We start from the raw sequence: 13,221 nt of genomic DNA, 5'->3' as shown, positions 1-13,221 counted from the left end.
CAATTTGAAACACATAGATGCCTTTACTGTTTGTGTGGATGGTTTAAAACCATCTAAAGCTCTTCTGCTACAAAGCTTTGCCTCCTTTTTTTGAAATCCAGCTTGTCTTGCATCAGCCTAAGAGCAGTTAAGTATACCATCTTATAATCTCAAGGTTTTGGATCAAGATTTTTTTTTAGCCAAATTAGACTGAATGGCAGATTTCCTACAGTCCTTATTTATCACATAGAAAATTTTATGAACAGTAAGCTGTGAATTCTTATGTGAATAATAAGGTATTATGAATTCTCTTTTCTTCTGGTCTTGCTCTTCAATTCAGGATTATCATCTAAGAAATCTGTAAGTCCTGGGAAAAAAAATTCTACTGTTAGAGAGAGTTACTCACCAAAACCACTACCACCAGGCACAAAGGGCTTCCTTCCTTGGCGGACTGCAGAACGTGCAAGGAGATACAGGTGAGGTTTTCATAATACAAGAGAAAATACTAAACCATAAAATTTGCATGATAAATACAGTAGAGAGCAATGTTAGCTTTTTAAAATATGATTTGAAAGTTACACACAGAATGTTGTAACTGTTGTCAGAGTTTTTTCTGTTTATATAAATTTTGAGGATTTTACATAAATTCTTCTCTAGTAAGGATTTAAAATACACAAAAATACATGATAGCCATTCATATGCAGCAAAAAACCCCACCACAACCAAATCTACTTTCTCTGCTTATTCTTTTGTTAATAATGATTTATCAACTGTATCATAGCTGAAGAGGCAAGTTAGCATTCTAAACTTTTAATATAGTTGGTTTGAGATCCAGTTCATGGTGCTTAGGTATTTTCCTGTCTCTTTTTTCTGCTTCACCCCACTCAATACCAGCATAATTATTGTGATCATCTAAGAGCGGTAAATTAAAATAAAACTGAAAAAAACTTACACATGAAAGCCGTCTTTTGAAACAATTCTTGTTTGTTTTTGTTTTTTTAATCCATTCCCAAGATCTTAGCCTCTCAAAGTGGAGACTATATAACTATTTAAACAAAAAAATTACTTAATGCTATATTGCAACTGTGGTAATTAAGTTTGTTTTTCAAAATGCTGAACACCAAATTCTCCTATTGACTTTAGTTCAAAATAATTAACTAAACAAGATGCCTATTGAAGATATTAATGTTAGCATCCAGTAGTGTTGCTCTAAATCATGATTAACTAGGGAGTACTAATCGAAATAAGAGTGTAATGAGGCTTAAAGGGATGTAGTGCAGTGTTTGATGCTGTTTATTTACTCTTACTGCTTCACCTGTAAGAGTTAATTTTGTGTTCCGAGCATTTTGTGCATTTCTTCCAAATTTTGTGTTCGGAGCATTATAAACTTTCCTCAAAAGTATGGTTTTGATTTTTTTTTTCTGAACTTCAGAGGCAGGGCAGCGGATTGTGCTGGGGAATTGCCATTGAAGATTCAGGTACTGTTTCTCTCACACACTGGTTTTATTTTAGTGGGTAGCTGCCTGAAAAAAGAGGAAAATGTTCTCAAGAGATTCTCGTTGTCTGAAAGCTAAGACTGGAACATACTTTTAAAGATTGTCACTCATAGGAGTAAAAAACAAAGCAGTTTACATCAGCCTTTGGTTGAATCTTCTTTGATACTTAGTTTACTTCAATTTCTATCTCTGTATCTTTTGGGTTCTTAGTCTTAGGAGCTGGCTGAGTTGGAGTATAGGCACAATCCCTCCATAGGCAATAGGAATAACCAAGAGCATTTTTCTCTGAACACTTTCTGCACCATCTTTCCTGTCTTGGATTTGGATTATATGATTATTTTTGTACTTCTTTGTGAGCTGCTCTACCAGGAGAAGAAAAACCCCATCTTTCTTCCTTCTCCTTTGTATCTCATTTCCATCACAGAAGGATCTGATGGCTGCAGAAGCCACCAGTTATCCTCTGCTCTGGTGTAGGCTTCCCATGGACTACAGTCCTTTGGGAAAACATGGCTATCATAGGATGCCTGTGGGCAGCAGCTCTTTTGACCCATCCCTCTGCTCTGACACAGGTCTTCCCTGGCTGTAATGAGGGTATTGGCTCCACCATGGAACCCCTTTTCCTGCTCCCAGCCTTATGTTCCCTCTGCTTTTTCTCACTCTTTTTGTTCCCACCTCTTGTGCCTGTCTGGCATTTTATGCCTTGCAAAGGGTCAGCTGAGACTGGCTGTGTCCTGTGTGGGGCAGTCCTGGCTATGCCTTGCAGGGGCTGACTCTGCTGCTAAATCCTCTCCACAAATACTCAACATAGGCACACATAGGATTGTTTTTTTTTTAATACTGTTTTATGCAAATTTATTTCATAGATGTATGGCTGGGCAATGTGTATACATTGTAAAGGACTCTGGGAAACAACTGTCTTTAAATTAAGCTTTTGATATGATTTAATCTTTGATTTTTGCTAAACATTGTAATGCTATGAGTGGGCATGGTTTTCTTTTCTGGTGTAACTAGACAGCTGTACCTGTGAAAGTGACACTAGAACGTGCTTCTACATCTGAAACTGAAGACACAGAAGATTTAGAGAATGTTGTCCAGCAGACTGGTTTGTCAAAATCATTAGATAAGACTGATGTAGCACAATATCAACAGTTACAGGTAAGAAGCATGTTCAGTGCCTTAGATTCCATAAAGGCAAATTATATAAATTAAACCACATTTTATTCAGAAAATTGTAATTAAAAAAATAACCAGTTTTGGAGCAGGATTTCAGAATAACTTAATACAGCTGCAGTATGTGTAATTTCTCTCTTGCATCATAGTGCACTGATCTTTTGATCAGTGTTATTTTCTTTCAAGTATTTCCTTTATAAAAGTAACTTAGTGTTATTTCTAAGAGCTAAAATATACAAATAACTGTTGTTTAAAAATAATTACAGAAATAGCTCAAAATGTTTGAATTCCATTTTATAATTGAGCCTAGTAAACTTTTTTCATCTGCTTTTTATTATTCCTTCTACTTTGATACTTAAAAAACTTAGCGGTAGTGAAATGGATTATTTGTGCAAATATCTTGATTGGGAATCTTATTATAAAAGAAAGGGGTGGAGAAAAGGTATGTATCAGTGGCTCTGTAATGCTGCTGAGGTAATCTAGCAGTATTATAAGGTAACACCCTCAGGCAGAATAAATGAGTTAACTGTTTCTAAAGTGTCAAGATTTTAATTCTGTTCAGAGAAAGCAATAATTCTGTAAATAAGATCTACAGTCAGTCTGGATTTGCAGGTTGTTGTCAGAGCACCACGCTGGGTGAATATGCTGTTTGTATGTGTAAATATTGGACTGTATACCTGTCTTTGTGTATGAGGAGTGAAGTTAAGTTAACCTGCTGTAGGTTTATCAGTAGTGGGAATGTTTCGGCTCAGATAGAGTTGTGGAAAGCAAAAGGACTGTACAGTTACTGCATGAATAAATCCCAGCCTTTTCAGCTGAGGTATACTTTTTCTTTAGACCTTCTTCTCCCTCGAACTCTTGTTCAGGAAGATTTCTAGGTTTTCACATGTTGCTGGAAATTAGTTTTATAGTAACTTTTACTGTTAATGTGCAATGTATTGACATTGTGCTGTGTAGTGGCTTCAACACTTATCAAGAGTACTTTGTCTGAAGTCATAGAATTCTGTGTCATGTGCAAATTGCTCCAAAAACCTGTATGTAGGAACTACTGTGCTTGCAGAAAGCTTTTGATGTATTTATTCTTGCTTTTTGGAGAGGGAAGAATATTTTATTCATAACACACAGCAGAGGCATGCAGTGTTTTGTGCTCTGGGGAAGGGTTGTCATACTGACCACTAGGATGTCATATTGACCATACCACAGCTAACACATTGGTGTTAGCTGTAGTACTACATGTAGGGCAGCTATAAGGAGGAGAAAATTTATGATTAATTTCAACTTCCTTGGAGAGAAACCCACAAATTTTGGCAACCTACTGCAAAGTTTTGATTTTTGTGTGCTTGTAAAGGTCGAGATTTTCATGACTTTCTGAATTTGAAAACCAAAATACTTTTTTAGGCCATGGTTGCTTATCAGATAGCACCAATTAAGCAATCTGCACCTGATTCTGTGCCTCACCCATTGTTTTTGTTACATTCACAAAAAGCAGGTTTCACATTATGGCAGAATCAAGCTATCAAATTGGCCCCACTGAATTGTCTCTTTTCCCTCTGTCACTTAGCCTTTTCTTTTCTGGCTTCAGTCTTTTTCTCTTGTGCCTTTTAACATTTGTCTGATCATAAGACTGTCATTCAACAGGTGTTACTGTGCAGTAGTTGTGAGGGGAGGTGCTTTGAGGAACTGATCCAACTGAAAAGTAGTCCAGTGTATTTGGTGGTAATAGACCTTTCAGTTAATGGGACCACCAGTTGTGTTAGAGCAACGATGGGAATGCAGAGTGGGAATAAACAGTAAGGGGTGGGAGTTCCTTAAACTACTTCCTTGTCAAAAAAAGCTCTCCAGACATCTCTTGATGTGACTGAAGGACCAGACTTTCACTTAAGTACACAAGTTTTGGAGAACTCCTCTACATCCTTCTGCAGAAAAAGGGGCTTTAGGCATACTACTTAATAAAACTAGTAGTAGTACTTAGTTGTGTTTTCATTAAAAAAAAAAAAAGACTAGGCTAGTGAAAGCCTAGTATCTGCTTAAATGAAAAATGAGAACTGATAAATATTCTCTTCTTCCACTAGAGGGAATCAAATGTCACAATTGGTTTTGATGAAGTATGTAGTTGAGGTAACTCCCATACTTTTAAATTTTAACTAGGGATTTAAATGGTGAACTTTACCCTAATTAGTTATCAGGGCAACTCTTTCTACATCTCACTACTTTGTGAATTGCAAAGAAGTAGAGATTGCACTGTAACTGTATTTTTTTAAGTATGATGCAGTCAAATAAAAGAACAGTTACTAAATTTTTTAAAATACAATTTTTTAAAATTCACTTTTATACCTCTGTTTAGTGTTGAACAGACATACTGCTTATGGTAATTCTAAAGGCTACCTATATTTTTGATACCCAGTTTCATCTTAAAGTCTATCAGTGTTATCTTTCTGGGCTGTAATACTTGAAGGCTTAGTCTTTTAGCTTGGATGTACATTTACCTCTCTGATATCAATTTTAGTATTTTTTTTCTGCACAGAGACTAGGGTGTTGTGTAAACTAGTGAATTTCTTAAAAGCAAATCAAAGATTAAAATGTACATATAGTTGTAACATAAAATTAGTTTCTTTAAATGCTGGCTTTGCTATTGCTTATGAGGAGATGCAACTGCAGTGTTCAGTTTTGTTATGAACTCAGTCCATAACCATGAAATACTATGTACATATCGAGTGTGATAAATCAAGTTTAAGCATCACTGCAAAACATCTACATTTCTGTTTGAAAAATTGTAATAATTTGATTACTGTCTAAGCCATTGACCTTCAGCATTACAAACCAGCAATTTGAAGAAAAAGGTCAGCGCTTTCATCTTTAAAATTATCTAAATTCCATTCAGAACAAAAATACTAGAGAGCTATGGTTTCTAAAGTAGAGTTCCTAGCCTACATCCTAGAAACTTCAAAATATGAATAATTATACATATGCACATGCACTATAAATGGAAAGGTAAGAATTCTTCAGTCTGTGATAGCTAATACTGGTCTTCAAAGCTAGGCTGGGGGACTGCCAAGTTGTCAGTGCAGAACATTACGGTTTCTACTTTCTGTGCTGTGCTTCTGTGTATGTAGAAGTTTTGTAGCTCCCATTATTTCCACATCTTCAAAGGTAGATGGCAGTAAGATTATGATATTTGTGGATGGTTCTCCTTAGATATTTGCCCCCCACCCTGTGCCTGCAGGTTAGACATAGTGCTAAATCTGCTTTGATGCTCAAATAGGAGTATGATAAAGATATGACTAGCTTTCTACTTGCAGTGTTTGCTTGGTTGATACTAGTCTAGTGATTTTAGGAGTGGGCTTCACTGGAATAGTGACAGACCCATAATCATCACTTGGAGTGGTTGTAGAACCTGCATCTTGGAACCAATTGCAAAAGTACCTTGCAACTTATAATACCTTTGCATTTGTAGAAGGTTTATTTTTACTATCCATTCTGTTGCGCGCTAGTCTTCTCAGTTGGTTACTTATAGGAAGTGCAGTAGTATGCATTGGAAAAGCTTTTACTAGTAAACAAACTATTTCAGTACCACTTGAATCTTTAATTCTCTTTAGAACTGGTTGATACGGTGCGTACAAAATGCAGTGTCCTTTTACATATGTGTGCTTGTACATGAAGTGAAAGGGAGAAGTTTTGTATACTGTTAATTTGTACAGTCTAATCTCTGAAAAATAGAATAGTGTGATAATTCGAACAGTTTTCACCTTTTGAACCAGAAAATTGTTAAGGTGTACAAGAACAAAAATTCTTGCTTGTTTTTTTGCTAGTTCAGATGCTGTAATTAAAGAGAATAATGCTCAGCTGGGATGCAAGAAAATGTGGTATTGCAAATCTTGGCTACTCTTACTGAAATTGAGATTTTAATTAAAATACAAGTTTAGGCATCTTATTAATAAGACTAGAATATATTTATTAGGTGTTTTGGATTTGTTTTTATTCTTGTTAACTCAACACTAAACTTGGAATTGTGGAAAGTTTTTTATTGAAGAACTAAGTGAAACCAATTAGAAAGAGTACAATTCTTACATTTCAGAATTTTGTATTCTGACTACTTAGAGTACAGTTCTTCAGAATTTTGTATTCTTACAATTATAAGAAGGAATAAAGAAAGGAATAAAATCCTGGCTAAAGAGTACAGTTGGAAAATCTAGATATGGCTGCTAAGAATTTCTTATTAGAGCCCAATTTGAGCTTTATGATATAGATATATTTAGTTAAAAATGATGCTTGAAAAAATTAAGGGGAAGTAGAGAAGAACATATGTTCTTGATGGTTATGTCATAGACCAAAAAGGTTTGGACTGTAATTTCATGTGATCTCTTGCAGTCTTACTAATCTGTTAAGTGAGTCACACTTACTTCTACTTCTCTGTCTTAATATTTTGCATCCTAGATGGTCTACTGGTAGGCCTCTGTCTTGTATTTTTGAAGAAGGTATGTTTGGAATGCCATTTGCTAGCTGTTAAGTTTTTTCTTATTGCATGTTAATCTGACATTTTGAGATAAATTTCATGATAGTTTATCTGTGTTTTGGTAGTTGGAGCTGGAAGAATGCATGGAAAAACTAAAGGAAGAACAGAAAGCTAGAGTAAAGGCTGAGGAACGATTACTAGAGGTAAAGATACTTAACGATATTTACTTTTAAAGGAGGCACTGCTCAGAGAATGCACTTGCTTAGGGGTAATTATCAATGACCGCTGATGTGTTAGCTTCCAGATTTTCAGTTCAAAGTCACGTGGATCGTTTACTGTTCTTAAGGGCAGTGATGAAATCTGTGTTTAGTAATGTTTGTTCTACTGATTCTGTTCCAGAGCCTTGAACTCCAGCTCAAGCTACTCTTTCAATGTGTTTTATTCATTTTCTGAAACACTTATGATCTGGGACATCCTGACACTTGCTTTTCTCAAGAAAGTGATTAAATCTATTTGCAGTATGTACACATAGATAGTTCTTTGTCTCCCAACTCACTAACCATGACTTGTGCTGAAAGCTGTGTTGCAACTGTTGTTCAGTTTGGTTTATTCTGTACCTTTGGTTTTTAAGTCTTATTTCTGCAGGCATTAACCATATTGGATGGTTTTCTGCATGTCACTTGTTGTGAAGTGCAGTTCAGCTTTGACAAAACTGAACAACTTATCACAGTTGAATTGTGAGGTCTGTTTCCCCTCTGCTGTTGCTGACCTAAAAATATTCTTCTGCATGAATAAACAGAATTTCTTGTAATATAGTTGAGTGTAAGGTAGTGTAAGCAAAGGGATTTAGTCCTTACATGTGATTTGGAGGGAAGTGAAAGCAGTGATATCCTTTGAAATATGAGCAACAGGTGATACCACACAGCAGATACCCACAAAGAACTCCCCACTTCTCAAAGACAGATTGTAGCCCTCTTGTGTGACTATCCCCATCTTCCTGTAATGTGATGTGCACCAGTAGGCTCTGCTGCCTGTCTGTTTTTTAGATCCTTAAATGCTTTTTAGGCTGAACACCCCCTACAAGAAATCTTCCTCTGTCAAGGCTAGGCTGGTTGGATTTAGCACCTTGAACCAGGAGATGGAATAAAACAAGTAGCATTAATCTCTAAAAGTGTTTATTTTGTTACTTACTTATCACCTACAGTGCACTACCCAATCTGTAATTTTTTCATCCTCTCATAAAAAATACAAGACAGAAAGCCTGTGGTAGTACTTGATTGCATAGCTGTAATCTTCAATGAGTGAGTTAATGCTTCCCTTGAACACAAAACCTTGTATATCTTGTAGTGATCACGCAGTCATCATCAATTTGATTACTGGTCGTTGTGGAGAAAGATTGAATAATCTTAAACTTTCAGTTTTGGGATGCACAGGGCAGGGGAGAGTTAACAGTAGTATACATAGTGCCTCCAATATAGAGGGGTGAATATAAGGAGGGCGTTGGCCTTCATTAAAGTTTCTAATAGTAAAATAAATTCTTTGGTGTTAACATGTCATATAATAACTACACAGTAAAACAATATGGAAGCTAAATTTTTCCGCTTGTACTTGATCTGTAACATCCTGTACATATTGAAGACAGTGCTAAGCCAGTGGCTTTGAGTGCCTGCAGGAATATCTATGGAAGCACAGAACTGCAGCTGTGGATAAGCAGACCTGCACAGAGCTCATGCAACAGTGCCCTGAAAGTGTGTGGTACAGCAAATTCTGTATCTTGTTACATCAGTTATGATGCTACTGTTTAGGCACACAGGTGAGGTTTGATATTTTGGGGTCTTTTAAACTGAAAATGAAAGAAATTTCTTTTTTTTTTTTCCCTGCATAGCTGGAAATTGAAAATGCAAGATTAAGGAGTCTAAATATCTCCCTATCCGAGGTTCTTCATGCACAGTCAGTAACCAACATGATTTTGGAAGATGAAGGTGTTCTAGGCAGCATTGAGAACTCTTTTCAAAAGTTTCATGCTTTTTTAGACCTCCTTAAAGATGCTGGGTAGGTTGTCACTTTTAGTCTTGCTGTTTTTCCTGAGATCTTTTCAAAATTATCCTCACAATGAAGTATGCTGCCTGCTACCCTGCCAGATTTCTAGGTGTGTACTCTGAGAGAGCAAAGGAAAATAAATTAGCCATTTTTAAAATAAATTACCTATTGTTTAGTCTCTTCCTAGTGGCAAAGGCATGATCTAAATACTGTTCAGCTAAGATGCTATTCATGCATCTGTCTTTGGGAAAGGCTTTCAAGAAGCCTATTCCAAAACAGTAGAAAGCTTCTATTAAGGTGTGTTTCCAAGTCTTTAGTGAATCATCTTTGGCTCTTAACATTCCCACAATATGAAAGGCTCAAAATGCAGTTGAACTGCCTTCAGAGAGTGTCCTGTTACCTTGTGCTGTCCATTCACAAATTGAAGTATAGAAATCTACATAGGATTTGTATCTCCAGCCTTTGTATTTTAAGTCTATTTATTGTTACTAGTAGTAGTAATAGTAGTAGTAGTAGTAGTAGTAGTAGAGAAAATTGATTAAAGTTTGTATTACCACTGTATCTGCAATTTGTCAGAGGATGGTTCATCCTTCCCATTTTTCAAAGAATTTCAGCTTGAACCCAGCTTGTAAAGTTTGTATGACCAAGCATGGCAGTCTCATCCACAAGAATGGAATTATATGAATATGCATTGTAGTCTACTTTGTGGATTCAGAGAAGATCACAGAAGATTTTATTTGCCCTCCCTATCTCCCACTTCCAAATTGTAGTGATATAACTTGGGACCTAAGTGACAATGGCCTCAAGTTACGCCAGGTGAGGTTCAGAAGGGACATTTAGAAGGGACATAGAAAAAATTTCTTCCCTGAGAGTGTGGTCAGACATTGGAACAGGCTGCTCAGGGATGTGGTGAAATGGCCACCCCTTCAAGTGTTCAGAAAACATCTTGATGTGGTGCTTAGGGGACATGGTTTAGTGATGAACCTAGCAGTGTTAGATTAATGGCAGGACTTGATGATATTAAGAGGTCTTTTTCAACCTTAATGATTCAATGATTTTCAACCTTAATGATTCCATGATACAATGATTCTGACTTGCTGTAAACTTTACCCTGATGCTGTGTTTTAATTTTGTGACAATCGGTATGTAGAGTTGCCATTACTACAGGAGTTTCAGATTTCTCAGGAAGGGAAAAATGCATTTTCACTGCATGAAAAAAATTTCTTTATATCAGCCCTATGTCTATTCATAGTAAATAAGGAGCTTCACTGAGCATTACAGGATCCCAGTCATGAAGAATGCTCTTCTCAGTAAGCTTCTTTTTATCATATGCTATGCTATCAGTTAATGATTGCAACTTTCCACTTTTTACTGCGGCTTAAAACCCACATGTGATTGGTTTGGCCAACTTACAAGCTGGCAGATGACCCAACATCATTGTACTTGTGAAGCTTGTCATTGACATGTTAAGAGATTATGCTATTTGGAGATGTGCACCAATTTCTGCTTGAATGGACAGAGTTTTAATCTTTGTTCTGCCTGACATGGAATCTCATTGCCAGTATGCTGCTCTGAGCTAACTAGAGAGCTTCATTCTCAGCCTTGTAACACTTGTTTTGATTCTGCAGGCTAATTATGCAAAGTAAAGAAAATACCTTCAGCTGCTTGTTTTTGTCTTAGTTAAGATACTCTGAGCTTCACTTAAAGTAATAGGAAACTATGTTCAACGCTTTAACAGATTCTACTTCTGATTTTGAACATTTAGTCTTTCAAAAAGTAATAGTTTGTGTGATTTTATATTAAACATTTATCTTACAGCCTTGGACAACTTGCTGTATTAGCTGGGATAGACCAATCAGATTTTGGTATTTTGGGGCATCCACAAATGAATGCTACTCTCAGTAAGCCTGTGAACGTGGTAAAGGAGAAGTCTTTTGAAGAAGAAAGACAGGAACATACTGAGAATAGCAAAGTAAGTCTTTATAAGGAGTGCTAGAGGCGATTCTGCTTTATACTCTTTAATGTACTTTTTAGCTGTTAATCCCCCTCTGATTCATGAAGTTATTACTGGAACCCTTTGCTGTAGCTGCATTTATACAGATCATAATAATTCAGTGATTAATGTAAGCTTTTAAAGTGTTTACCACTAGGAGCACAAACTGCAGTATTTTGTAATGTATTAAGCTTTGGTGGTAATTCTGTTGTTTCCTTGTCTGAAATAGGAAGTTCCAGTAGTGGAATGCATCCATTCAAATTGGAAAATACCATGATAAGGTTTCTTAGAAACATTTAATAATGAAGTATAGTGTTTTTAAGAACCCTGGTCTTACAGGAGAGGCTATACAATGTACCTACTGAAAATCATAAATTATCTTGTAAGTAATAATAGTGTATATGTCCAGTCCTGATAGATTTCTCTGTGGCCATGACATGAGCTTCAGGCAACTACAAATTTGTAATATTTGTAAATATTGCATGAAGTTTGAGGTTCTACTCTGTGAATTGATAGTAAACCTTGAGTATTTTTCAAAGGTGATATTAAAATTCATGTAACAAAGAAAAAAACCCAGGCTTTTTAAAAGGCTGTTAAAAATTTAGATACTGGAGGCCTATAGCTATGTCCAAGTTGAATAAAACTGTTGTACCAAGAATCACTCTGCATTCCAGTGTGTTTCTTATATCCAAAGTCTTCCACTCTAACTCTTTTAATTTCCTCAAGAACACGAGATCCTTAAATGTAATGTTAAAAATTTGGGAGTTGTTTTAACAGTGTGGAGAGAATTTCCAGTTTTGCAGTTTGAAGACTCTTGTTCTTGCCTCCCAATACTGGTGATTAGTTTGGGTTCTTGTAGCAGCTAGGTGTTGTGGTATAGAGTGTTGAGACTACACTTCTGTGAATTGCTAGTAAACATAAGGAATTGCAGGTGTCTTGGGATGGTAGATGTGATTAAGTTTTGGCTGCTTTTGTGTAACTGATGCACCTCTGGTATAAATTTGAAGCTAGATGTGAAACTGTAATGTGCCTACTCTGTGTCATTATCACCCTAGCAATCTTCAGAAATCTGTTTTGAAAGGTGATAAAGATTGTTCAATGGCTATTACTCTGTCTCTTACCTATATTAGGTAAAGACTGTATTTTGCTCTGCAGACTCCAGTATATGTGGCAGTTGCAAAACTGGCTTTTTTTTTTCTTTTTTTTTTTTTTTCCCTCTCCTCTAGTTGCCTGTCTTTTCATTGGAATCTTTTGTTTCAGAACAGAGCTGGGGACATTCAACTTCCTCTTCCTGGCACATTTCAATCCCAGATGGTTGTGAATAATGCCTTTTCATCACTTAAAGAAATGAGAGAACTTCAGGCTGCTGGACAGCAGTACCAGCCAGGTTTGTGGAGGGAAAATGAAGCTCAAACAATTAACCCAAATAAAGAGAATAAGCCTCGAAGTAGTACTCCAGTATTATCTGAGAGCAGAGTCAAACAAAATGACCAAGCAAAAGGACATCACTCAGCAAGGCAGTTGGCTACCGGTCTGCATTCATTTGCTGATTCCAGTGTACAAGTTAGAAGTGATGATAGCACAATATCCAGTGGTATTCCTGGTGAAAAAAGCAAAAATTATTCCTCTAAGAAACACATTCCTCTAGCAAATGAAACAGCAGCTCCAAGTAACAGTGTGAGAGGAGACAAAAGTAGACTGCAGATAGTTAATGTTAGCTCTGGAACTGATACTGTAGGATCTGTTTCTGAAATACAAGAAAGTATACCAAGTGTTAACAGCATTTGAAGTGGTTCTAAAATGTTTGAACTGTTCTTTACACTTGCAAGATTATGTTTTGGATGTCTCAGTATAATTAGTGAATTTTTTGTAAGGTTTTGTAGACTTTGACTTTTTAAAGCATTGCATACTGCTCAGTATTCCTGTTTCATGCTTGTATTCTTTGTCACTAGATGTTGTCACTAGATTTTTAGTTTTGAAAACATGTGATACAGCTAAAATGGTACCCATGAGTTTGTACAACACGAGGGACTCAACATATCGATTCCATTATCAGAGATTTTTGAGCTAATAAAGTTAATTTGAGTACA

General features: G+C 36.2%; 1 protein-coding gene across 8 annotated transcripts in view; it reads left to right on the top strand.

Annotated features, from left to right (window-relative positions):
* CEP78 (centrosomal protein 78) overlaps positions 1–13,221 on the top strand; it is a 25,157-nt gene extending 11,936 nt beyond the window's left edge. For 5 of the 8 annotated variants that reach the window (XM_077172079.1, XM_077172078.1, XM_077172077.1 and 2 more), the window contains 7 exons: positions 320–455; positions 1,412–1,457; positions 2,487–2,630; positions 7,224–7,301; positions 8,984–9,150; positions 10,957–11,110; positions 12,392–13,221. In XM_077172079.1, the coding sequence (XP_077028194.1) occupies positions 320–455; positions 1,412–1,457; positions 2,487–2,630; positions 7,224–7,301; positions 8,984–9,150; positions 10,957–11,110; positions 12,392–12,919 (1,253 nt within the window). In that variant the 3' untranslated portion in view covers positions 12,920–13,221. Of the gene's footprint in view, positions 1–319; positions 456–1,411; positions 1,458–2,486; positions 2,631–7,223; positions 7,302–8,983; positions 9,151–10,956; positions 11,111–12,357 lie in introns of all 8 variants that reach the window. The other 3 variants (XM_077172081.1, XM_077172080.1, XM_077172082.1) reach the window with 3 other exon arrangements.

The sequence above is a fragment of the Agelaius phoeniceus genome, chromosome Z, assembly GCF_051311805.1.
Source record: "Agelaius phoeniceus isolate bAgePho1 chromosome Z, bAgePho1.hap1, whole genome shotgun sequence".
Lineage (NCBI taxonomy): Eukaryota > Metazoa > Chordata > Aves > Passeriformes > Icteridae > Agelaius > Agelaius phoeniceus.
The sequence above is the reverse complement of the archived record's forward strand: the minus strand, read 5'-3'. Positions and strand labels throughout refer to the sequence as shown.